The sequence below is a fragment of the Halyomorpha halys genome, unplaced genomic scaffold (genome assembly GCF_000696795.3).
Source record: "Halyomorpha halys isolate HHAL.00 unplaced genomic scaffold, Hhal_1.1 Scaffold2001.1, whole genome shotgun sequence".
Lineage (NCBI taxonomy): Eukaryota > Metazoa > Arthropoda > Insecta > Hemiptera > Pentatomidae > Halyomorpha > Halyomorpha halys.
In genome coordinates this window covers 72332-100323 of record NW_027105856.1, presented here as the reverse complement: position 1 = coordinate 100323, position 27992 = coordinate 72332, and the positions used below count along the sequence as shown (strand labels likewise).

General features: G+C 31.4%; 1 protein-coding gene across 1 annotated transcript in view; it reads right to left on the bottom strand.

The window, feature by feature from the left end:
* Positions 1–27686, bottom strand: part of LOC106690973 (odorant receptor 85b) — a 33786-nt gene extending 6100 nt beyond the window's left edge. The window contains exons 1-6 of the mRNA XM_024362102.2: positions 27506–27686; positions 15188–15356; positions 13707–13953; positions 10390–10594; positions 8100–8199; positions 7923–8027 (exon numbers count right to left, since the gene is read on the bottom strand). Coding sequence (XP_024217870.2) covers positions 7923–8027; positions 8100–8199; positions 10390–10594; positions 13707–13953; positions 15188–15356; positions 27506–27663 — 984 coding nt within the window. The 5' untranslated portion in view covers positions 27664–27686. The remainder of the gene's footprint in view (positions 1–7922; positions 8028–8099; positions 8200–10389; positions 10595–13706; positions 13954–15187; positions 15357–27505) is intronic.
* Positions 27687–27992: the final 306 nt, after the last annotated feature.

The following is a 27992-nucleotide window of genomic DNA, read 5'->3' as shown; positions in this document are numbered from 1 at the left end:
TGCGGTCAGAGAATAGCATAAATAAGCTAAAACACTTATTTATTAGCAACAACGTATCGGCCAGAATTTCTGTCCTCATATAGGTAATTAAATATGTAAATAAAATAACATAATTAAGGAAATAAAAATATAAAATTATATAATGCAAATTAACAACGAAATATGAATATTTTAATTTAATAGTAATAATTTAAAAATTAAAGTTATGGAAAAACAAAGAGAAAAAATAGATATATAACTAATGAAATATGTAAGTAAAATATTATAATAAAGAAACAAAATATAAAGTTAAGTAAGACAAAGAAGTAATATGACCAGAAGAAAATATGGCAATAATAATATATGGTAAACAAAACTAAAAACGTAGATAAGGAAAAATAAGACTAGAATAGAGAAGGAGAAGGTGGTAAAAGAAAGAAAAGAGAAAAAAACACAATACACACCTGCTTGACTTTGAATTTTTCCTTACCCACGTTTTTAGTTTTATTCAGTATATATTATTATTGTCATATTTTCTAATTACTTCTTTATCTTACTTAACTTTATATTTGGTTTCTTTATTCTAATATTTTACTATTTCTAATAAATAAATAGTTTAACTTATTTGTGTTATTCTCTGACCGCACCCCAACTATCTTCTCCTCATATAATTATTAATTTTGTCTAGGACGGATGGAAAGTCCATTTTGTCCATCAGAACTTCAATCTGACTATCACCCTTTCTGGCAACCTTTGATACAGTAACAAATTAGCTAATTTTGAAGAAAATCCGACGAACTGCTCGAGACTTGAATATGTGAATATAATAAGTGAACTTATAAAAATAATTAGTATTTTAGTCGAATCATTCTTTATTTATGACTTTGTTTTATTTAATTAGAATATATATATATCTGTAGCTTGATTGTAATTGAACCAATGTAATTCTACCTATTTTATAGGGCTACGAGAATTTTCCTCGATAAATTGTTTTTTTTTTTTATTTTCATGAATTTTTTATTTTCTTGTGGGTTAGCCAATATTTTTTTAAAGGTTTCAGTCCGCTCTATTTTTTTAAAAAGTACGTTCTAGTGGATAGAATAAACTAAAAGGAAAATAAACTTCTAGAAGTAAAATAAATACTGAAAAATAAACTTAAAGAAGTTTGATAAACAAGTTTATTCAAAATAAGCTTGTATTCCAGTACTCTAAAAAAAAAATAAAGTGGCTTGTTTACACCTAGTAACAGGATATGATCTGCTCCAAAAACACCTCCATCGAACGTAGATTTACCGAACTTTCAACATGTATTGGTCTAGAAGATATTGTACAGCTGGAAGCGGACTAACAAAGAGAAAAAGTAAAATTGTATTGGGCTGCGAGAGGAATTTTCCTGTGGCGTAGGGAAAAAGAAAAAAGAAAAGAAAAAAAGTCATACGTTATAGACTAGAAATGAATTAAACTGTAGAGCAGATAATTGTTAATTTATATATTTATATTTTTTTTTTTATCCTTGATGAAGCCCTGCAACATTGGGTGAAACGTCGTCTCACAATAAATAGTTCCACGACTATTTGAGTATGACCACACCCGGATCTTTTAAAAAAGATTTATTTTTATGTTGTTATAAAAATTCATATTTTAAGATTTAAAAAGATAACTAACTTATAATACAATCGAGAAAGTTTGGTAGTACAGGTATAGCTATAAAAGTTCTGTTATAATAAAGATTTAAAAGAGAGAAATGGATTAACATTTTTGCTAGAAATTATATAATTAGTAATAATAATAACCATTGAAAAATACTGGAAATTTATTTTTTTTACGAAATATTTTCAATGTACGATATTTTAAATTTGAGAAAATACAAGAGTTCAAAACATTTTTTTAACTTTATTCAAAAATTTTCTTTTCAATTGATTCAATAGAATTATAACAAATAGGTTCTATAAGAACTTATGATAAGATTCCTGTTCAAACATTAAGTATAAATGGGAATCAGCGTTGTCATCAAAGAATCATGCACACGAAAGGTAAAAAAAAACGTTGTTTTTGTGCAATATGGGTTAATAAAATTTAATCAAGTGCATGCACGCAGGATAAAGGTAATGGCCGAGTAAGCTAAGCTCATAAATAGCAGAGCAATAGCCGCATGATCCCTGCAGTCGAGTGGTTTGTAGGCAGCAAATTGATGTGTTGTGGTCGGCTGGGCAAACCGCGGTCCGCACCGCTCTGTAGGGGGCCCTGTACTTCGTTAGCAACCATCTCGATATGTCGAGTATGCTGAATTATATGAGAGCTAATCATTTCTGTAATGTGGCATGCTGCTAAAAGAGTCAAGTCCTCTCTCCCACTGTCAAAAGCAGATCCCAAGTTTCTACTGTCTAGTAGTTTTAGGCCTACTTATCTATTATGTATGGAATATGTAGTAAGGGGAAGGAATGCGATCGTGCGAAATTTCTAATTCGATTTTTAAACGGAAATACACGTTTTGAGGTCTACATGAATATAAATAGCCATCTCAAAAACGAAAATTCGTTCAACATTTTTTTTTATTTATTGACATTTACAACTGTATATAAAATACAACAAGCAAATTTGAAGTAAGAACATAATGATATGATACAGCATGTAGAGAGACTAACCAGTAGAAGAACTGTAAAAACATTTTACAATATAAGTACACGAGGCCATCTTCTTTTCAGGCGCCTCGGAGGATTGCCAGGAATGGAATAGGAAGTAAGATTAGAAACTAGTGGGTTTGGGTGGTTAGGGAGTTTATAATGGAAGGAATGATATCGGGTTCAGGCTAGATCGGTTACTAAGGAACATTTAGGTCTTTATGGATGGTTTTATTACTAGCAAAATAAAAAACTGAAATTAAATATTTAAGGCAGGTATATCCTTGGAATGTTATAGTAACATTTTTGATACAATTGACTGGTCGAAAGTGCCACTGTATAAAATCTACTTTCCGCTATTCATACCAATTCTCTTACGTACTAGAAAAAATCGTTTTAATCGATTTCAAAGATAAACAAACCAATAAATCGATGACGATTCTCCTAAAACCCTGTAAGATGGTCTGATAACTTTTAGGTAATATTTTTTATTAAATATGGATTCAGATTCTTAATTTTGGCTTTTTTAAACTGTATTCATATAAAGTAATAAATTAATTTATTTGAAAGGCCCTCTTTTTTTTTTTTTTAGTTTTTCATGGAATCGAATATAAATTGGAATGAATTCTCAAACCTTCGTAGAACTTCCAAACATATTTTATGTTTATGCCTTGCATGCATTTTATATTTTTACCAAGTTCTATTGCATGATTTAGCACATTGCGAAATTACGTATGTACATTATATTTTATATTTCAGTTGTTTGTATTTATAATACCAGACCGCCCTGGTGGCCTTACATGGTTCATATAATCGTTGTATTTTATATATATATTTTTAACAATTAATTATAGGGGGATATAGTCTCGTACAAAAGACACCCCTAACTATATACAATGTTATAATTAAAAGATAATAAGATAAAATAAATAGATAAAAATGATGCTTCTTAATAAAAGAGCAAAGTAAAATTAATAACAAAAAATAACGACATTTGTAGACCTAACAAAACAAACCATTGACCTCTATTAGTAAAAAAAAAAAACACCAGTCTTCGGATCGAGGTTGGGTTTCCTAAGTTGTAGGTCACTGCTTCTAACTGTCAGCAACTGGGAGTGGAGCATCATAAATCTTGTAAATGTTGATGAAATCCTCTATTGACTCCATTTGTAAATCCCGATGAATTGGCTATTTCTTATTAACCAAGGAGCATCCACTGCGATTCGTAGGACTTTGTTTTGTAAAGATTGTAATTTTTTCCTTTTCGTAAAGGATGCTGCTCCCCAGACCAGCCAGCCGTACATCAGCGGTGGCCTGAGAATTGTTTTTAATATAAGAACAGTTGTTTCTGGTTTTAATTTGAATTTTATATTTAGGATAGGATATAGCATTGCCAACCTTGCGTTGGTTTGAGTTAGTTTGATGTTGATATGGTGGTTCCAGGTAAGACGGCGATCTAGGTGAATTCTCAGGTACCTTTGAGGATTGGTTCCGGTGGGTCTGGTGGGCGAAGAGTAAAAACTTTTGAATTACATTTTTCAATGTTCAGACTAATCACCCATTTAGTGAAATATTGTTCTAGTTCATTAAGGTGACTTTGTAGAGTGTTTCTAGCGACTATTATGTCATCATGTAGAGAGAACGCTTCTGTATCGCTGTATGTCAGCGAACATAGCTATGGAGGTGTGTGTGGACTGGATGATGTTATGAAGGTAGAAGTTGAACAGAATAAGAGAAAGGACTAAACCTTGTGGAGTAGCAGCATGGATTTGTCTGAGGGTAGAATTTATTGTTTAGGTTGATTGTGTATATTTAAACAATAAATAATCGTTTTTAGAGAAATTTCAAATTATCATTGTAATATTCTTTTTTTTTTCATTTTCCTGATTTCTTAGTAGCTTTCAGGGTAGAATATCTTTCAAAATTTGATAGCATTGAAAAATATTTCTGAATAAATTCTTTTTTTTAACTACTTTTGACAGTTAAATACTTTTGACCTAAAAACGAATTAATTCTCTGGACTTTTGTCCAGCTAGATTACATAGACACCACACTGCGGCGCTATGGCATACCAAAACGCATGACACTTGAAATTTCTGAAGTGCACCACTAGGTGTCAGCACACTTCTAATGACACATACTGTGACATAATCTACAAAACCTTTTAACTACAATGTAAAATGTACTGATTTTGTAAAGTGGTTTTTAAATTAACTTCAAGTTAGTTTTTTTTTTTTGTATAGACAACCTTTCAAAAAACATTAAGCGAACTATTTTATAAATCTAAACAATCCTAAATCCTAAATTCACTTCATAAAATCTCAATCGTAAAAAGTCATAAGGAAGAGAGTGAGTGTGTGTGTGTTTGTGTGTGTGTGTGTGTGTGTGTGTGTGTGTGTGAGAGAGAGAGATAGAGAGAGAGAGAGAGATCTGTTTTGCAGGTAATACATAGCCTCTATAGTAGAACAGACAGAGTAGAATACTTCTCTTCTTTTTTTATGACGCGCTCAAGTAAGAGGTAAAACCTGGACTAGAAGTATGATTTATACACTTTCAGATACTACCCAATCAATTTTTATCTTTTTTTTTTTTACTTTTAACATTATAAACACAATTATAATCAATAATCATAAATTAAATCCTCCTAGCCTCAACCTTGTTATTGCTTTATCTCTTACATCAACAACGTTTCAGCCAACCTGGTCATGTTCAAGTTTCAAAGTTTCTGATAGTAGTAGATCAAAGTTTTAATTAAATGAATCAGTAGTAAAGGATATAAACGACAAAAGTTAAGTAATTCTATTAAATAAAACTGAGGCTAAAAATCCCGCAACTGTTTCGAATTTGTTGTTGTTGTTGATTGTTGCTTAAAGGCTTAAAATGAATTTGTATTTAAGACTTTGAAATTGAAAATTGTAATTATCCTTGACAATTAATAGCTGCTATTGGTGATATAAAATAAATTAATGAAAATGTTTTATTCATATTATATATAATTCGTGACGGATATTCTAGAATGATTGTATAGTAGATTCAATTTTAAAGGGAAAATACAATAAACAATCGCTTAGCGAAAATACCACTAGAATAAATAAAAAATAAGACGCTTTGTCTAAAAAGTAATCAGGGGCAATCAATAGGAAAAGAAAATACTGAACCAACTTGCCCGACAAAGCGATTTATTAGAAGATGTTCCTATGAAGAACCCCTGAAAGTTTGGATACCTGCCATGAGCAGCTTACACTTTTACTTGTTAACAATATTTCTTAATCTGAACGTTCGATAACCTGATAGAGGTATAAATAAAAAATTATGTAACTTTTATTATTTAAAATTTTTAATCCTTATCCTAAATTTCTAAATGTAACAAAATTATTAAGGTATTAATCAGGAATGAAAATGATATACAATATTTTTATTTATTCCAAAATTAAGAGTATTATTTCAACACATGCCTGTTAGTTGCAGTGAATAGTTATCATATATTAACTGGACTTCAAGATCCTCAAAATATTCGTTTGAAGCAACGGTAGGTCACAACAATATTGCCTTTTAATACTCTTCCTTTTTCACAGCCAATGAATATGAAAAAACAATATATTCTGATAAAGGAGACTGTTACACATAATAAAAATATTGGAACAGTACGCTGTTAAAAAATAAATAAAAATATATTCTTTTCTAAAAATGATATTGTGAGGTCAGGCAAGAATCTTTATTCATTTTTATTTATATCAAGTATATTAAAATAGTGTCTGGTAATTTATATAAAATATAATTAAAAGTATAAGGTGGTTCATGTTCACATCTTTTTATTTAAAATACTGAAAAATAATTTTTAAATTATCTGAGGGTTTTTAAAAACAAGATAGCTGTTTGAAATTTTTAAATAATTAACTAACACATTTAGATTATTATTTGATTTAACTATTGGAGTTATTTGTTCAACTATTTAAATAATCACTCAACTAATATTGTTTTAGACGCCTCTGATGTTAACTTTTAGAGAAATAATTCATGCTATTGAATTAAATTGTACTCATGGATGTATGTAGGAAGCATATATTATATATATTTTAATCTTAAAATATGCAAAGTCTTAAAACCAAAACTAACTAATTTACTCACAATTGTGTGATCTTTAAAAAATCGTCTTCCTGTATAACCGTTGTTTTAAAAACAATGCTAACCTACAAAGTATTGAACCCCTGAAGCATTTATTTGTTCATTCATACCATCATAACCGTAGATGACACTCTATGGATTATGATATTAGAAACAAATATATTTGCATAAGCAAAAGCTTTGTCAACATTGTTAACGGTCAAAGTTTTGGAAATTATTTATTTTAGTCACACCACTTTTATGTTTGAAGCTGCATGTGCATCAATGCTTTAGGAAAAAAAAATATATTTTTTCACTTTACGAAAGGTCGTGAGCTGTATATACACGTGCGTGTATATAAAATATATACACACACTCATACATGGGTGACACTCATACGGAATCTATTAAAAAAACAATTGTTTCAAACTTCATATTTTTGTATAATTTAGACTCAACACATAGATAGAAAGAAAAAGAAAATAAAAAATATTTATCTGGGATCTTATAGATATTAATAGGTTAAACATAAATGGAATTTTGAGTTTTTGTTGTGAGATGACAAAAACGAAGTATATTCAGATGAAATAGTAAATATAATTCAGGTTGTAGCATTGCAGTCAATAAGATAAATCCTTAAAACGTTTATAATTACTGAACCTGCCGGTAAACGTACGAGTGCTAGTCCAAAGTGTAGGTCGGAGGATTTCATAAAGATTGATCTGTTAGATTTGAGCTTGGACGGAGGTCACTGGATGAATGTATATAGAGAGCGATTAGTGGTATCGGCATCGAACTTTCAGGTTCGCTGAGCCTTTATTATTGTTATTTAATCAATTAATTTATATTTAATGAATTCTATAACATGCAGGTAGAGCTATACAACAACTATAACAGACAGGTTTATTTGACATTGCGAAGATAATGGAGAAAAAAATATTATTAAAATATAAGAAAACCCAATATAGCTAAATTTGCAGATACACCACTTTTATTTTGAACTGACCATTTCCTTTTATTTTTATTTTTTTGGCCGCTGATTAAATTAAATGGTTGAGTGTGAGACGTAAACCCTAAAGCTACCTATTCCCTTAGATTTTTATTGCGCCTTCCATAGTTACTAACAATATGACCACACCACGTAAGAAACTTTTAGAAACTTAACTCTTAGAAAGTTATTATTAGGAATAATAAGTATAATTTTTTATAAAATCTTACGTAATCAGTGAGTAGCTCTCCGTAGTAGCAGAATAGGAGGAATTGTGCATAGGAAGAAGCCAGAATAGGAGCTGTGTTCAATACTGCGAGGGTGATGTCACTCACCTAGCAGTGAACAGAGCCTTTAGTGAACAGCCGATGGGGTATGGAGTACGAACAATACATCAGAGCACTTACCTTCATCACTTGGTATATAATGACGCAAGCGTGTAGAACGGTGTAGATAGACTGGATCAGAAAGACTAAGCCGAAAGTGTTGTTGATGTGATCAGATATTCTGGAAATAAGATCAATTTATCAAATCAAAATTAAGGTTTCAAAGCAGGCTAACATAATACCTTTCTAACTAGTTAAAAAAAAAATAAGGGTGTTGTTTAGTGGGTCTTATATAGTTTAAGAATTACACTACGTTATACGTTACAAGTAAAAATTCTTAAGTTCTAGCATCTGGTTACGATATTATTTTCTCAGAATTAGGAAATGGAATTGTATTGAGGGAAACCTTTCTCAATGAAATGAAATACCTCTTTTATTCATCAATTTCTATTAATCCATACTCTAAGAAAAAATTAAGGGTTAATGATGGCTGAAGTTTTATACAAATAATTTAAATAGTATATACTGAAGAGAGAAACTCTATTCAAACAGTAGTGGCTTCTAACATCATTGACCTGCTCTACACACAGGATACTCAGACTAGTTGGCCAATTGCTTATTATTCTTCCTTAATAGGCATTCATCAGTAAATATTAAAATAAATAATAGTAATACATGATTTTTTTATTGTTTTAGTTTTTTTTTCTTTTTCTATATTTTCATTTTTTTTACTATATATTTTTTATATCATTCATTTTTTTACACATCATTCAGTAACTACATATCTCCTCTAATTCAGTATAATAAATAGTGAACATTTACAATATAAAAATATTTATACATAAAAAATTCTACAGTCATGCAAAATTATATTTCATTGAACACTAAAAAAATACGCAATATACATGTATAAAAAAATAAAACATTTAAATAAAATTAATAAATGTATAAGTGATAAATATAACAGTTTATGATTACTTAAAAAAAAAAATTATTATTATAAAAATTAATAGATCGAAGTAATATATATACATACTAAAAAAATATTATACATTAATACTATAAAATAGAATAACGATAGATTGTTTTAAGATATCCGGGTGATGGTCAATAAAGGTGTCAAAATAATAGAAAAAAGTATTTATTTTTAACTAACGTTTCGCCCCACTTTGCAGGGCTGTCAGATTAAAACAAAGATAACAACTGACCACTGCATCTGTCATCTTTGATTTAATCTGACAGCCCTGCAAAGTTGGGCGAAACTTTGGTTAACAATGAATAGTTTTGATACTTTTAGTATAAAAATAGTGTAGGCCAATAAAACTGAAGTCTTCTGTGAATACAGCTATATTGTATTATAAAAATATATTTGTTGTATTATTATCACGGAGCTTAGGTTGCTTTATAGTGAAAATATGAATAAACAAAAAGATAAAATGGGTTTCCTTCCCTCTTTGCTAATAATGGTCCGATTTAGATGATGTATTAAATAGAACCAAATTATCTTATAAATGAATGGCTATATCGTTCCAGGAGGTGTATATCTTTAAAGTATTAAAAAAAAAATATATTTTTTTAGGTTCTGAAAATAATTTTATTTATTTTATGTAAACCACTTACAGTCCAAATTTTTCTAAACCCGCCCTAATTTTACATGTTCACGCAAGGAGAATCACTTTAATAATTTCAGCCTCAAAGAAATTTTCTTTTTGAGATACAGTGATCTAAATTTGGCAAATGAGTGATATCTGTTCTTTTATTTATGAAGATAAAGATAAACTATAAGATAATCATGGAAACCTGCAAATAACATTTACGAAACACACGTGGGTCCATAGCACAGAATTCTAGTCTTATTTAGAGAATTTTTTTTTTTTCTAACGTTGTGAATTTCATTATCTTTCAAATGAGTGGCTGTAATGTTTCAGAACATTGTTGTATATTATGTATTTTTCGAGTAATTCAAAAAACTAATTATTTCTTAAATAGATATTAGAAATATTAAAAAATGATAATTTCATTAGATGAAGGTGTTTTGTTACAAATTTAAAGTTTTCAGAAAATATAAGTAAAGATTATTTTATGAAATGACTTCAATGCATAAGATATCTAGCGATTTACCATGAATTTTGTATTTTTGATGCAATTATGTGAATATGAGATTATTAAATCTTCAACCGTAACAAAAAAAAGTTGTTAAAAATTTTTTACAGGACACCATCCACCATACATATCCTCTATGGGCTGTAGTTTAATAGATTTTTATAAACAGCTCTGTATTTATTTTAACAGCAATGAAACATATTTATTACAACTATAAGAAATAAATAGGATTAAAAAAAAAAGAATTATAGCAGTAAATTTCAATTACTTCAAAAGAGCCACATGCAAACGGTAGCACTCATTCAGTATTTTCTTGTCCTTTTCCTTGTCTCCTGTCCTTCCCAATTTTTCCATCTTTGCGCTAATCGACGCAATGTGGCCGCAAATGGCCCCGGCGCTGATAGGAAAGATTGTGTCGTATGTTGAGTGAGTTACAGCGCAGTAAGTTGCCGCTATGAAGTCAATAGTAAAAGCTATAAACAAAAAATTAAAAACCTAAATTATTACTTCGATCCTGTAATATTACTTCATTATTTTTCTCTGAAGCAGAAAGAAAGGACACTGCAATGTTAAATTCTGTCTTTGAGTTTACCTTTAGAGCGCGGCAGCCATGGGATAAAGCACGTGGCTACTAACTTCAAGAACCTGAGTTCGAATCGGGCGGGCGTAATATTGTTTTCTGTTACACTGTACCTGTGAGTTAACTCCTATGGGTTCTGGAACCCTCCTTGACCCAGCCTCTTAAATTGGGTACCCTTAATTGGGTAAAAATCCAGCGGTCGAGCGTGATTCTGACAAAATTACCTCCTTGCACAACCGTTGGTCTAGTAACAGTACTTCCTTACAAAGTACTGAACCCTTGACCCTTCATGGGCTGTAGCGGTACAGATTTAAATTTAATTTAATTAATTTAAATCTATTATATCGCCACCAAAGGGTAGTTCCTCTACACGCCCATATCATACAATTATGGTCTTACTTCAAATTTACTAGATATATTTTGATTTAAATAGAGTTGTAAATATTAAATCATCAAAACTTGGGGTGGTAAATGAAAGTTACGTTATGCGCGCACCGTACCACATTTTTTATCCTTCGTATCCTGAAGGTGTAAATTACCAACAACTGAAAACAATTTCCTTAGGGTATTAGACAATTTGCGCATAAACGGTGCGGAAAATGGAAAGAAAAAGTATATATATTCATATATAATAAACTCGTTTTAGAATCCATTTTCATATAAATAATCAGTTCTTGAGAATTTTTCAATTTTTCGGACCATTTGCGCGCAAATCGTAGAAAATAATAAAACAAAATAGTGTTTTTTTTTCGATTTACACTTACGAATTGGTTTTAAATCAAATATACTGAAAACATTGTCTTCATTCGTTAGGAAATTTTAGAATTAAGTGCGCTCGAAATTAATCGGAAAATTAACAATAGCTTAAAAAAACATATTGTTATCGTTATAACCCAGTTAAAATAAAACCAAAATTCCTAAAATTGTAGAAGTTAAGGTGTGTGAACGTGTATTGTGGGAAGCCCTGTTCATCACGTTTCACTTAGTTTTTATTACGGAATTTATTTATTTTTTATCGACTCTTGTATGTATAAATTTGTTTTGGACGGTCTTGAGGATCAGCCAAGTTTGTAATAATACATCTTTTGGCGACTTTTTGCAACTTTATTGTTTGCATAGTCATGCCCTACAATGAGAAAAACACAGTTTTTTTTTTTAACATACACTCTTTTCAAATAATTATCACAGAAATTCTCAAACAGTATGTTCTGCCTTATGATGCTAACAGGTGACAACTGACTTTCATTTCAAAATCGTTTCAGTCCTTCCCCAAATTTGAACATGTTAACATCATAAGGTAGAACACACTGCAGTTGAGATTTTTTTGTGATAATTATTTGAAGAGAGTGTATGTTCTAAAAAAAACTGTGTTTTTCTCATTGTAGGGCATGACTATGCAAACAATAAAGTTGCAAAACGTCGTCAAAAGATATATTATTACAAAGTAATTGTTGATTACATACACACGAATGATATTTAGAATATTTCAATTGTCAGGTGAAATTTTTATAACAGGTTAATCCTGAACTGAACTTTGCCTGAAATATTCTTATACTCCACGAGAAATAATGAAAACAGAAATAATTTTACCATACCCTGGCTTTTAAAAAAATAAATTATAATTTAAAAAAAAAATTGTCTACTGTTTGATAGACTTAACTGAAGCTGAAGAAATATTCTAAATCTTTAATAATAATCGAACCTACATATATAGTAAGACACGATACTATGGTTCGTAGGACTCCCCCACTTTCAGCCAATTAAGAGAGCTGAAAGGAAGGAAATCTTCCGCCAATCAGTGAGCGAATCGGGGCTTAATAGGGTTCAGGTGGCCAATGATATCTAATAAAATTAATCTATTTAATCAAAACCCCCAACCTATCTTCCCAACTGTATTACCGTAAGGCCGAGCTGCTTCCCTAAGTTAACTTAATAAATTACGGCTTAAATTGTAGTATTACCGTAATAGAGGCGGCAGTGGATTATTTCTTATACAGAGGCTGATAGCTTAGTACTTTTTTAATAGAAAAAAAGGCAATAAATGCATACAGGTCCACGAAATGGTCTATGTATGAGTGTGTATGTGTATGTATGTCGCAACACTCTCGCTCAAAAAACAAAAGGTCGTACGAAACTAAAGTTACATATTTAGGGAAGATATGCAACTAGGATGTTATATTAATATTTCATTAAAATCGACCTTTTAGAAGTGCCACAACTGAATGGATTATACACTTTTTCAGGTCATCAAAAAAGACCTCAACAATTTTGATTAAACTTGGTAAATATGTGTACAACTAAGAGGCCTTTAATTAATACCAACTAGGTTTCATCCTCATTGAAATAGTCTGACAGTGTTAAAATGCTAGAAAATCCTCCTCTAGAATACCTTATATTTTATTTATTTGAAATAAATAATCATTACTCAGTGTTTCCTGTTGTAAATAAAATGAATAATGTAACATATTAAAGAATAATTAACATAAGGAAAGTTCCACGGTTTTTACTCAATCTGCTAAAGCGAGCCTAGGAGTTAGAGGTTTAATCTGAGGCTGTTTTGACTATCACTGATCAACAATCAAACATCATATGAAGATTGTTTGCTTATTAATTTATAAACAAACATATTTAAAAATGAGGGGTGATGGTAGCAGCCTGGCAACCAACTCAAACGTTGGGAGTTCGAGCCCCGGCCCATCTGGGTTTTTTCAAGCATAAAATTATCAAAACTCACTCGCAGCCATCCCTCTCCCGGGCATTTATGAGACCCACGGTCTGTCGCGCTAATAATAATTATAATAATACTAAAATAACCACAAAATAAGCTATGAAATGGTAAGTTATAAGTTGGACCAACTCAACCATATAAGGGGAGAATAAATGATGCCATAAGGCAACTAATTCATGACCGGAACAATGTGTAATCTTTCTCCAAGTCTTATTATGTTATGTGAAAATAAATACTTTTAGGTAAAAACAAATTAATAAAGAAATGAATAACGTACATATAAAATACCTGAAGGGAGTATAGTCTCCCCAGGGCCAGTCCGTAGGGAAGGGTATGTTGTGCATGTAGAACATCGAACAGACTGTCCAAGTGGCTGGGATGAGGCATAGCAATCCGAGGTAGAGTGTGGCATGTCTCACCGAGCTGTCGCGATGGGGTTCGGCGATCTCATCCACCTCTCCTAGGTCGTCCACCATGTCCATCAAATGCCAAAGGTTCTTACCGAACAGCTTCAGGACCAAGCTCTAAGAGAAGATCAAGTCTTTTGAAGCCTAGCACAAACTACTTCACAAACCCCCAAATATAAAAAGTTATCTCTATTCAAGAAATTTATTTATTTCTGATTCTTTTTTTTAATGTTTTCTTATATCTTTGTATAGAGAAAAGACTCATTTTTGTGACACAAATAATTATATAATACTTTATTAATAGAACTTTTTCTCTGTCAAGATTGTATTGGGAAACTCTTGAGGTTTACTTGAGGTTTAATGTCCTGCTCTAACTAGGAATGGTAAGCTGAATTACGTCCACGGTACTTACTTTTTTCATATTTATGACTAAGAATTCGAGCTTAAGTTATATAAACCATCCTCAATAGGGGCTCATAGGGGAAACAACTGATATATTTTGAATTTAATTTTTTTTTTTTTATGAAACTAGGATTCCAGGACACACCTAGTGCGATGAACAAATAATCTAGTCTACTTAAGACTCTTAAACGCAATCAAACTGTTCCATCAAATCCAGTCAAACGTCCGCTCTGTAATTTATGGGACTGACTGACATGTTGCTCAACTGAGTGATTCGCCAGAAATTTTGTGAGCAGACTTCTTAATGCTACAACATCGTTTAAATAAAAAAGCATGCAGTAACTAGGGAAAGTCAACGGTTCACAGTGAAAGTCAAAATCACCTACAATATTATAGTGGAAGTTTAAATGTTTTCATAGTAATAACTGAGAGCCGCTTCCATTGTAACAGATGTATTTCATTTTATTATTTATTTATTTTTATTATCACAGTTTGAGAGAGGAATAACGTCTGCTTTACTATTCATAGTGTGAATTGGAGTTCGTTGTGTAGCACGATTGGGGAAACATTTGGCTGTGCATGGAAGAACGATATAGACATATTTATCAGTAAATAGAAGTCAATAAAAGCTTTACTCTGAAACAAAATCCATTGCGAATGACAACACTTATTTGAAACAAAATATTTCAGTCAAAAATACATATAAAATATTTTTGCATTTAATTTCGATTTCTTTTGCAATAATTATTAACTACCCGATAGTCCTCTACAAACATTTTTCTATTAATCACTATACACTTTTTTTTCACTACCTGTCCACTTATTTATGGGGGTAACCCCATCGCGGTGGTTATCCTGAAGGATGAAACCAGAGTGTGAAGGTTGAGATAGGATTAAATTTAAATTAAAAATTAATTAATATTCCTAAAGCGCTCAAATGTTAACTTACTTTGCATATAGCGTAAACAAAAGCTATACAAGCTACAACACCGTTCATAGCCCTCGTATAATCCAGCATCGTTGGATGTTCCCTCTGCAGGACATACTTGATGGTGAGGGTAGTGATGGATATCATGGACGTTATGTAGGCGATGGGATATAACACCAGCCAGATAATTCTGTAATTATAATAAAAATATTATGTATCTCAAGATTTTTCTAATAGATTATTTTATTATCTCCAAGTATATCACAATCCAATTTTAATGTATTTAAAATAGAATAGATATTTTGCATTATTAAGAACTTGTAAATTCGTCAAACAATACTAAGAAAATGAAATCAAAAACTCCTTCCAGAACCGAAAAATCCTTGTTGAGCATGTTCTAACGTTGGAGGAAGAATTATAAAGGAGGTGCTTAGCTGCAAGGAAAAATGAAGCCAAAAAGGTTGACCTTATGATTTACTCCAGGGACGTTGCAGTGGAGTCGGATTCAATCACCGGCTAAGTTTAGATTACTATGTCAGACATTTCTATTAACTTTTAAGTAAACCTGAACCGCAGAGCGCAGCTACACCACCACTTTTTTGGCTTCACTTTTGCTTTTTCTTTAGGAGAGTAGAATATGCCCACCCGACTGATCCTAACCAGTTTTTAAATTAATTGATCCCCAAATAATTCGTACTGTAATAATCTTCTAATTTATAATAAACAACTATATATATTTTTTTATTGACTAATGCTTATTTCCTTTTAAGAAGAACCTCTATCGGCTTTCATTTTAGTACTACAAAAAAAAAATAAAGATTTATCACTAAGTTATTTAGTAAAATTTATTCTCACCTAAGCTTGATAATGTTCCGCTTTGTCTTCTCAACTAGATCTAAGACCATAAAATATTTGAGAGATCTCTCATAATAGTCATCCACTCCCCATGGATTCACGTTTTAATACACGGTTTAAATTAGATGTAGCTATAAATGTACAAGAGTTTAATTAAGCCGTGCAAAGCAGAGCAACGGGGACTTTATTGTCCTACTTCGCTCGAAACCAAGCTCATTGTTGTCGTAGAGCATGAAGTAACACTTGCTTTTAAATTTATTAACTTTGTCTTTCTGATTTACGTCTCAGAACTTTAAAGCCTGGTTAACTCCGGCTTAAATGGTATAAGTAATAAAATAAACAAGGGTATAGCAGATTTATTATTCAATAGTTTATCCAGCAATTTAATTACGTAATACACTGAATAAATTAATGAAGTGATGAAATGAAAAAAAAAGGAGAATAATAAATATTATTAATCTGTAACTCCTATCTGCGAATAACTTCTCGGGATTTCAGTTTTTTTCAAAAAATAATTAATAAAAATCTCTTCTAATACAATAACAAGGCTATAAATTTAAAAAGGGTCTATGTTAAAAATAAATAACTGTGTTTTAAGAGAAATTCTTTTATCATTAACTTATTCTTTAGAATCCAAAATAAATGGTACGATGTGCTTATAATCTAAATTTCATCTACTTTGAGTTAAAGTTGGTCGTATTACTGCCCCTAATTCCGAAATCAGGCAAGTCTATTCTGATTTTCTTTTAACTACACTCCATCACGAGGTGAACGAATTTCTTTTAAAAAACAATAAATCATATGTTATTTTTTGGAAGAACTTATTCTTCGATTAAATTTTTAAAAAATAAATAGAAAATGAACTTGTCTTGTTTTAGACATTTATGCCTGGTAAATAGATATGTGAAAGTATAAAATAATTGTTATCATCACAAACATATAACACAGAAATATTTATTTACGCGTTTTACATCATTCTCCAGTATCTCTTGTGATAGCATTTGTTAGATATAAATTTTTCTGAAATCTTTGGATTTTCATGTTTTACCTACATTTTCATCTACTGTTATTTCGAAAATTTAATTTAAAATATTTTTTCTTTTAAAACCTCTATTTCAGAAAATTTTCGTTACTAACTTAAATATATATATCAATATATATTTGATTTCCATATTGTCTCATTCTTCTGTAGTTGCGTACACTTTAAGGAGTTTTTGAGTTTGTAATTATGTTGTGGAGGGCGTTCTATGAATTTTATAATGTGCTGGGGCACACATTTTTTAAAAAATGTTTTTTAAACTAAACCTAAAACTTAATACCTAAATACGTGGACTGGCTCGTCGTTTCTGAATTTTTATTAGCTGCTAGCTCCTTTTAAAATGAATTATAAAATATAAAAAATATAAAATATAGAAAAAATTATTTTGAACAGACCGAGCGTCTAAATAATCTAAATAATATTATAATATTAGTCTAATAAAACAATATATAATAATATCATAATATTAGTCTATAGGCCGAGCGGTCTTGGTATTTAAGCCCTATTTAATCCAGGATTAATCCGGACTATTTCAACAGGAACAAAGCCTTGGTAATATCAAAGATCAATTAATCATACAATGATGGATCAATCAATATCAATAAAACCGTTTTTGAAAACATGGTAATAAAAAATAAAATCATGAGTAAAAATTAAAAATAGTGAAATTTAGAGACAAAGTTGCTGTAATACTCAAGGCAAAGTTTTACTTACCACAATGACGTAATTTGGGTTTTGTGCAACTTCTTATTTTTGAGATAGGCTGTTCACATACAAGAATAAACCATTTTGTGAAAAAAAAATTTTCAAGCACTCTTTATACTATTAACAAACAATAACATACATATAATTAAATAAAGATATATTTATGTATTCAATATCAATGTAACAACCTTTTGTTGCTATAGGGGCATTTTAAGCTAAGAAGCCTGGATCCGCTGAAAGGGGATTCTACATTAATAGTGGGATAATTTACAAATAAATAAATACATAAAACAGGGAGGGGACGCGGACTTCGGACTTCGGTGTCTAAAGCCCTTCCCGAGGATTTCGACCAACGGAACTGTGCCTTGCCACCTCGAAGGTCTTAGGGAAGTGCCAATCTGTCTGAACAATGGGTTAACATAGGCCTTCATCCTATCAAAGAACGTGATGTACCTTTGGCCAACAACTCCTACACAGAGGGAAGCTAGAGCTTTTCACGGATGGCATTGTTCCTAGCTCACTGATGTGAGGTACCAGTCACCGAAAGAGATGATTCTAGAAACTCTACAACTTGTCCAGCATAGTTTTGAAGAGTCAGGCGTATTAACACCTTGTAAATCTATAACAAGAGGCGTAGAGAGAGCTACGATGAATTGAGCAGGTGACAGATCCTATAAGATTTCTGCATTGCCTCTTCCTGAAGTAACTGGAGCCAGTGTCACGCCAAGATAAAGAATGGAGTTAGAGATCTTCCTTTCTCCTTCGTCAACTACGAAACACTGCCGCATTCTAGTCTTCTTATCTTTCTGGAAATACATGCTAAGATAGCTTTCTGAAGAACTTTCGTTTTGCGAATTGGCAAGATTAGCAAATAACCTAATCTACTATGGCGTTTTAAAAAGGGATGTTTCCTGTGTAAACTCAGTTCATTAATATTTGGAGAGGAGAGAAAAACCTTTAAGCGAATTCATAATAGAAGTATAGAAACTAGACAACGATGGAATTATTTCCTCCAAATTATTGAAGTAAATCTAGTTATTATTGCTGATTGAATTTTAAAAAACAAAGAATATAATTCAAAATATTTATGTTGTATACGTTTTAAATTTTGAGATTTTTTTAAAAATGGGCCCTAAGTAATGGGGTAAATGTTTCAGCTATATTCTATCCTTGTAGCTGTAGGGAAAGTTTTATCTTGTATATTAATAAGGTAACTTTTTGCGCCCCAGCTCCCGAATTATTATTCTTTAAGCGTGCGATACTAAGGGCAATGAACTCCAACCCCTGATGATTTAACAAATACTTTGAGTAGGCAAACTACTTAGAAAATTCGGTAAATTGAAAAATAAAAAAAGAATTTTTAAATCATTTCTTGAGATATATCTTTTTCTTTTTGAAAACAGATAAAATAGTAGCTATTTAAAGAACGGTAGCAATGGTGCCCCTACTTCCTTTTCTTCTACTTCCTATGCGAGTTCCTTCCACGCGCCATAGAGAAAACTCATGTATTTTCTAAATTGCTTCCGAACTCTTGTATATATTTGAAGTAAGACATTAATTATCTAATAATGGATAATAATGATCTGATAATTTATAAAATGTAATGTTTTTTCATGGAAAACTGAAGGTTATGGATACTTTTTAAATTAGCTACGCAACACTGACAAAAAAAATTCAAGATTCTTATTTAACTAGTACAGAATAATTGAATAGCAATCTACCCAAATAATTAATTAAAACTTTCGGCTAACTGCGTTTCTGTGGCTGATGTGGATTCCAGAAACCTATTTTATTATCTAGTTGCGTATTTTTACTATCTTTTTCTATTATTTATTTCTATCGGCTCTTTATGGGGACCGATCTACTGTTCCTAGGAATCTGTTATAAATATATTTAAATCAGATAAATATATTTAAAACTAGATACCACAGATACCATTGCTCTGGTGTGGAAGATTGAATAATGTATATTATTATCAGGTGCCATGTAGAGTATTTAAACCATAAAATCGAGTTAGGATAATATTGGATATACTGCGGCTATTTACAAATGTGTAAGCTTACTGGCAAAAACATTGATTCTGAATTAATATTTATCTATTCATGTGATTTCATTGATAATACTGCGCTCTTTAGTAGATCTTTGGGCCTTAAGTTAGTTAGTTATTAGGCTTTACTATTATTTAATTTTAATTTGCCATTCAAAATCACAATTTCGGACTATTATTATAACTTATCTGGGTGTTTCTTGTGGACTTAGACCCCTCCTCCATTTTGGGTATTTTCTTTCTAGCTATTATCCCTGTTGCCTTCAGGTTGACTTAGCTGGCCTCGGAGCACGAAGCGCCTGTCTCTCTGCCGCTATCCTGCAATCCCCAAATCGAATCCTCTCCCTGTCTTTTTCTTCTGGTTCTCTTCCTTCTTCCTACATTTTTCCAGGAGAACCATCTGGTTCTCTTAGCTGGTCTTATTTCAGGGAGAAGAATAATCCGGAAAGTTTACAATTCTTTCATCATTTCAGCTTCTCTTTATTGTTCGAGTCTGAGTGCTCTAATGTTCTATTGTGGTAAAACAAGTACTTATTGCTCGAAACGGGTTATCCCGAAGTACTAAGGAAGGCATAACTGCGTACCGCCACACGTTTGTTAATTTTTCAATAGGGTTATCTTTGGTTCCTACTCTGAGACACAGTATAGTATTTACTTTAAGTTGGTAGGGATCATTCGCAGTGCCGCCTGTTTTCCCGTGTTTAAATCTATGTCAGTTTATTTTCTTAATCGTAAATACAATATTTTTCAGAACTTTTGTTCATTTTGTATTATGAAATCATGATGTTATACCTCCTTTTATACTATTTGAAGCGGGCAGGCTAAGGTATCCTTGCGGTTAGCAAAACTTAATTTTATAAAAATTTATTAGATAGTTATTAGCTGATGGTTTAAAAAGTTAATTAAAAAACTATTTATTATACGCTAAGGTTTCATTCCATTTTGCTAGACGTCATCAAACATAGTCATGATACCTCTTCGTCAACAACATGATCTTTAATGCTAACGTCTCTCAAATATCCTTCCTAATTTATCTTAATTTCATATTTATCTGTTTTTCTTATCGTCACGATAACAATAATTGGCTGTAATTTGTAAGTTATTTCTTCACACGTCCCGCCTTACTTTACATCTCTTCAACCTTCTCGACGATAGGTTACAATCTTGATTTGTTCATTATTTCCTTTTTTTCTGGACCTTTATTTCTTCCTTTGATTTATTTACCATCACGCCATACAGTTACTTTATTTCTTCCTTTTAGTATCGACGAGATCGATAGATTACTGTGTTTTTAGTATTTCTTTTATCAATATTATTCGTTAGATCGTTGTTCATCTTCTTACCGTTCTTCTTAATCGATGCTGTCTATTTCCATATGATTTTTTTTTTTACATCTTACATTCCTACAAATATTATTTATGTAAGTTTGTAGTTCCCCCCGTGTAAAAATTTTTTGAGTTTTTTTTTTTTATTATGCTCTATCTTCAACACCTTAAATGTCTTCAAGGTTCCTTCTTAAATGTCGATGTCTGTCTAATTTGCGTTTTTAAACCTACGTAGCAATTTTCTCTCAGCAGGTAGAAAAACCTTGGCTGGCGGTGTTAATATTTTAAAAATATTAATAGGTATTTCTTGCGATTTATATAAAAAAAGGCAATCAGTCAATATAATGGAACTCTTCCAAGCTTCTTACACCAACCAATATGCTCTACAGGCATACACAGAGAGATTCTTACAAGGCAAGGCTTGTTCATCTGTAAACTAGTCCGAAACTAAGTAACTTTAACTGCAGGCTGGCAAGTTGTAAACTTTACACTTACAATCTTTGCTTAGTAATCTGATTGGTCTGGAGGAATGTCTGTGTTTATTGCTGATAGTCAGGTAGTGCAACTATAGAGTTCCAGAGGGATTTTAGTGAAATGGATATCGCTCTTTAGATCTTAAATGTTCAAAATATTCGATAATACATGTATACCCTAGTTAATGTTTACACTTGAACTTCCTACTTGTTCTTAACACTATTTACTCTGCACGAAAGTCGATTTATCAAATTTAATCATTTAAATAGTTTGTTTTAAATTTTATTTTGTGTTTATCACTGATATATCTTTCCTGTTTCAACTTGGAGAGCATTAGGACGCTAAACCCTGTTTGAAAAAAATAAATTAGAAAAAGCCTGTCAATATATTAATATATATATTTTATTTACTTTATAAATAATTAGGCTGATAAAACGAAATGTAAATCTAACGTTTAAAGGAATTTTATTAAGATATAAAATTATTTATTTCTTTTATTGGTGGTGCATGCTTTATTTATTTTATTTTTTGTTTTTTTTTACGTTTCCATTTTGACGACTACCACGTATGAATCATCTATTAATATAAGTTTCCTGGAGATTAGTTCAACTTCAGACTAAGATTCCACCCTTCGGAACAGAAGATAGGAGATAGTAGGTCTCGAAGACGACGAGCTATTGAAGAGAACATTGATGGGACCCGCTGAAGAAGATTACTGAGGCCGAGTAGGGGAAGAATTTATTGCCCCTAGCAATTTGTCCCAGTCGGGCTTCAACTGATAACTCCATCTCTCTCCAGGAAATGAAATTTAATTCCTCCAGTCTCAGTAATTATTTCTATTAATTTAAAAATTAATTAAGCAATACCTTAATTCAATGTTATCATACAATATACTCTAAGAAATATTATCTTCCATAATTATTATAATGTTCATTTAACCATTGAGGAATCAATTACCTACAGAGTGAATTGCTAGCCGTATAACTATCAAAATGTTTACTGATGAACAGGAGGTACTTATTAAATTTCATAAAATGTGATAACTAGATAATTATTAATTATTTATTTAAATTACATAAATATACTGTCGACTCGCGCTCATTCGAAATGAAACGGATAAAAACAAAAAACATCGAAGACGAAATTGTAGGCAATTTACTCTCATTTAACTTAATATAATATAAATACAACAATTTATTTTAATAGGGCATATTTTTCAAAAATCAATAAATAAATCTCTACTACTACAACCTCTGAAGGGTCAGGGTTGTAGTGCTTTGTAAGGAATTACTCTTACTAGAACAACAATTGTGCAAGGAGATGATTTGGTCTGAATCACTCTCCACGCCCAGATCTTTCCCCAGTTAAGGGCACCCTCTTTATGAGGCTGAGTGGACCCCAGAAGTGGATCCCCTCTTGCATCCACAGGGTTGACTCACGGCTACAGTAACAGAATAGATATCTGTCATAGCCGGATTCGAACTGGGATCCTTGGAGTTAGTAGCAAAGTTACCATTGAACCACGTCGTTCCATGGTTTTCGGAAAAAAAATCTTATTTTTAACTTTTTTTTTAATATTTTCAAAAATAAATTAAGGTCAAAAGTTTTTCCACTGATATCCTTTTCTGTAACTTAGTTAAATGCATCCCACTTAAATAAGAATTTTAGCTTCTAAACAGTATTCCGGATAAAAAATACTGCTAAAATAATAGTAAAAGTAAAAAAAATATTGGGAATTTTTATCTTTCTTAATTTAGTACAAGTAGATGTTGCCAAGAAAAAAGTATGATTTTCATACTGTGAAAGAGCACATAAAGAAATGTTGTTTTTTGTTCGATTTTTCTAAAACAACATATACATTTAAAATGTTTGAATACAATTATATTGGTTATAATTAAATTTAAATTAAAACTATTTTTTTGTTTAACTCATTATTTTTTAAAAAATGTATAATATTGATGACTTATAGGTAAATTTAAACAACGTAATTCCCCTTGGGGTATAACTACAAACTAATCCCTCCGGCTCCTCAAGTAGCCAGCCCTTTCCAACTAGGTAAGGCTAATATTTAATCAAAGAGAACTTCGGAACAAGTTGCGCCAATTGGTGATGGATTGGCAGGAGCCTTGTTCTCTCTCAAGTTATAATCTGTTAAGAACCTCGCTCAATTCTTGTGATGACCTTTCCGTTTAATCATAATAAAATTATTTAAAAATTTTATATCCATAAGTTACTCTAAGAATGATTTATTTAATGAATGACAATATTAGGTGTTAGAGGCCGTCGTGGGCGAGCATCTTAAGCCACAAAGTTGGCATTCTTGTGTCAGAAGTGGTACTGAATTCGAATTCGAACCCGCTCTGGCCGGGGGTTGACTTTTCGTGGTTGTCTCTCAAAATCTCGACTTTCCCACTCTGAGTAGAATAGGTTTAGTAACTTTAAGAGCAGTCAGCTTTTCTGCCCTAAGTTGAAGAAAATAGAGCAAGTTAAACCCAAAATAAATTGTTTAGGTGTCGAATACAAAAAAATAGGTTCATGGCACCAAATTTTGTTTTATATAATTTGAAGTTTCTATGAAGATTATTGAGTTTCAGGATCTGAACAAATTCTTTCAAATTTATGCTGATAAAGCGATATCCCTGGAGGCAAAGCGAGGTGTTGGGGGAATACTAGCTTGAAGAGTGCTCCGGAGATAAATGCAACCGAAATGTGGTGTTAGATATACTACATGTGAAGGGAGATAATGCCGAAACTATGACGTATTCTATATATTACTAAAATTAATATATTCAGAATACTATGTCTCCTATACAACTTGTCTTCTAGAACGTCCTTCGAAAGTTCTCCAAATTCTAAAATTAATTTTACCTCCAACATAATTGGATATTTATGAGAAGGTAGGCTATGGGAAGATAGGAAGTCTCTGGAGGGGGTAGTTAATATAGTTGTCTATGGAGGGAAATATTCGAAAATTTGGAGTAGATTTGGCTCTATTTACTCAAAAATTTTCAACACACCCACTAATAATAGAGTTGAAGTAGCATTTGAAAACTTTGAACAACATGGGTAGTAGGGTCTTGTTTTTATGGCTGCCAGGACATTTTGTGATCACCAAGAATGAAAAGGCAGACTCGCAGGCCAGACAAGCTATAAAGACAGGCCAAGTCGTAACATTATCAACATGCTCATGTTATTTATGGATCAAAGAAATTGGATAGCAAGAGTGACAAGATGAATGGTTCATCATGAGAGACAAGTTAAGAATGGTCCAACAGACTGTAAAACGTCCAACCAGAAACTTGAATCTGCTAGAGAAAGAAGATCTAGTATTAACTCATCTTCAGATAGGCCACACTCGACTCACCCACGGTTATCTCATGAAAAAAGAAAATGCACCGATGTTTCGCTACTGCGGAAACGATCTCACCGTTAGACACATTCTCACTAAATATATTGCTCAGGAATCACACCGATTCTCTTCAGATTTACAGGAGATGTTGAGAGAAGATCTCACAACAATAACAAAATTTTTTCACTTTCTAAAAATCATTAATATTTATGATCATATATAGTCTCTAGTAATTGTTAATTTCTAACTTTCACACTTCGTGAATATCTCAATTGTAATCTACTAATTTTGTAAATTCCCCTGAATGAGGGTAAATAGCCCTAGTGGTTGAAACACTTAAATAAATAAATAAATACTTCGAATTTTAGAGCCAATGATTCCGTGACAGCTCTGCAAGGTTTTCATTAATTAGTTATAAGAAGTGAAAATTTAGAATTGCCTTGAGACCCGAGGGATCGGGTTGGCTTAAATCGTTAGAAAATCCTGTAAAATCGTTAATATATATTTTTTTATATATGTATATATAGTTGACCGTAAAAATTGATATATAGGAAGATGGTCAGGGTTGTGGTCACAAGAGAAACGATAATAGTTTACAACTATTTTATTTTCCAACGTTTCGCCCCACTTTGCAGGGCTTCATCAGGGCTAAAAAGATACAAATTTAATTAAGATTTCGAGGTGTATGACATTCACTTTAATTTCTTTAATCAAACCAATCCTTTTAGAAAAAGAGTATTTCTTTTCTCTTCATTAATAATAGATATTTGTTATGTAAATTATTTGCTTGACTGTTTTTCCCAGGACATCCACAAATCCAGTTATATTAAGCATTATTTATAGCAGAGGATAAGGCAATACAGATTCAATATACAAAAACTGACAATATTTCTACAATATTCTTTATCCTCGAATTATAATAAGAAATAAATTGTAGGTTTCCTTGGGAAATATAAGTTTGAAGGACTGATTCAAAGCGTTCTTCAACTAACGACCACTTGATCAATTGATTCCAAGTAGGCAATACATTTTGCTTGGACTTATTACTTTAATGAGAATATCAATTCAGGATAAACATATATATGAGTAGCAATGATCCATATAAAATCTAAAATATTTAGTTTTTTTGACAATTAGTGGCTTATTCTTACTTTACTTTGACGAAAGTAGTGGTTGCTATTTGATGACATTGATATAGGAATATCCAAATATATGATAATAAATCTAATATTAAAAATTGTATTAACATCGGATTAACAGCAGTAGGACTTTTGATCGTTACTTGGATTTGGCTTGACACAGACGGAACCAAATTTGTTATAAGAAACAATCGATTGTGGGGAGGATTTTTTCGTTTTCTGGATTAATAAAAAGCTGGTACATAATTCGTATTGTAAGTACATAAATTTTTGTATCGATACTACTTAATAGTAGTATCAATTCAAAAAATTCTTTTTTTCTTTCACTTACCAATTTATGTACAACGGGAAAGTATTACGATCGTGCGAAATTTCGAATTCCAGTTTTCGACGAAAATACATTTTTTGAAGTTCCCTGAGCCAAAATAATCTAGTCAAAAAATGGTCTGTGTGTCTGTCTGTGAATGACCTAGCTCAAAAACGAATTGTCGTACGAAACTGAAATTTCCTATTTAAGGAGAATGATTGGGATATGGGAAAATTTTCACCGGAAGTCCCACTTCATAAAATTAATTTTTCACATTTTTTTTCGATTTATTTGAAAAAGGTCCTAAAGCTTTTGATCAACCTCGGCATATCGATGTATCATTAAATGGTTTTTAATATCAACTAGGTTTTATCCTCTATGAAATAGACTGAGAGGGTTTAAATGACAAATTCATAATAATTCATCCTCTAATGTACCTTTAATTTTGTTTATTTTAAAAAAATAAATAATTATCATCATTACCAATAATAAAAAATGCAAAACATTACAGAATTTTATTAGTAAATAAAAGTGAAAAAAAGAGAATAATTGACGCACCTGACTCGAACGGCTAAAGCCGAGACCACCAGATTTTTCTCGATCGTATGAAGGCTTCGTTAAACTGTTTTATTCTTGGAAGGAACAAAATTTATATTCTTTATCTCCTACTCAAGAAATCCTCATAAATGAATTTTTATAACGATATAAAAATAAAAATTTGTTGTTCATAACTTTTGCCTTTCTTGGTCTTCGAACGGAAAAAGCTAAGATCATTCGATTTTTCATGATCCCATGACGGCTTCTTTAAACTACCGTATTCTTGGCAGGAAAAAAATGATAGTTGTTATCCCCACCTCGATAAAATACGAATTTTTTTAGCAACATAGCTAGAAACATTTTTTGTTCATAGCTTTTCCTGGTGTTTAAATTCACTAGAATATCTTTAACTTCACCGATCTACAGAAAACCAACCTACAAAGGGTGGTAAGCGGAGGTTATGTTCGCATCACACCAGATATTTTATATACAGAATGTTAAAATTTTCTCATGAAAGACAAAAGCATATGAATAGCATGTCATGATGTAAATTCGAAATTACCTTAATAAGGAGATTTCTCCCTTCCGAACCAACCAATCATTACCGAGGAGACGCAGAAGTCCTTTATGGAAGGTCCAGGTACTCATTTTTTTCTCACCGGTCACGAAGCTGAAACTTTTTATCAATATATTGAAGTATATCTTGACTGGATCGAACATCTTTGTCAGCCTTAGGTCGACGAAGTGATTGGCAAAAGTATGCTTGTGTACACACATTAATAAAATACGAACTGATTGCAATTAAGTCAGTATTATGCTATACCTCCATGGGATTCTATTTATTATGAATCGGATAATCACTCAATCACTGAAAGTTTAACTTAGTCAGTCATGATTTCGGCTACTTTCTTGTGATATCGACTGCCGAAATACTTTATCAATAATGATAGTCTTTTTGGGGACAATGAATAATTGATTTTGATATTCTTTAAATGCTTGTTTTTAAAAAGAAGATTCTCATACTCGATTACAGAACAAATAAGGACATA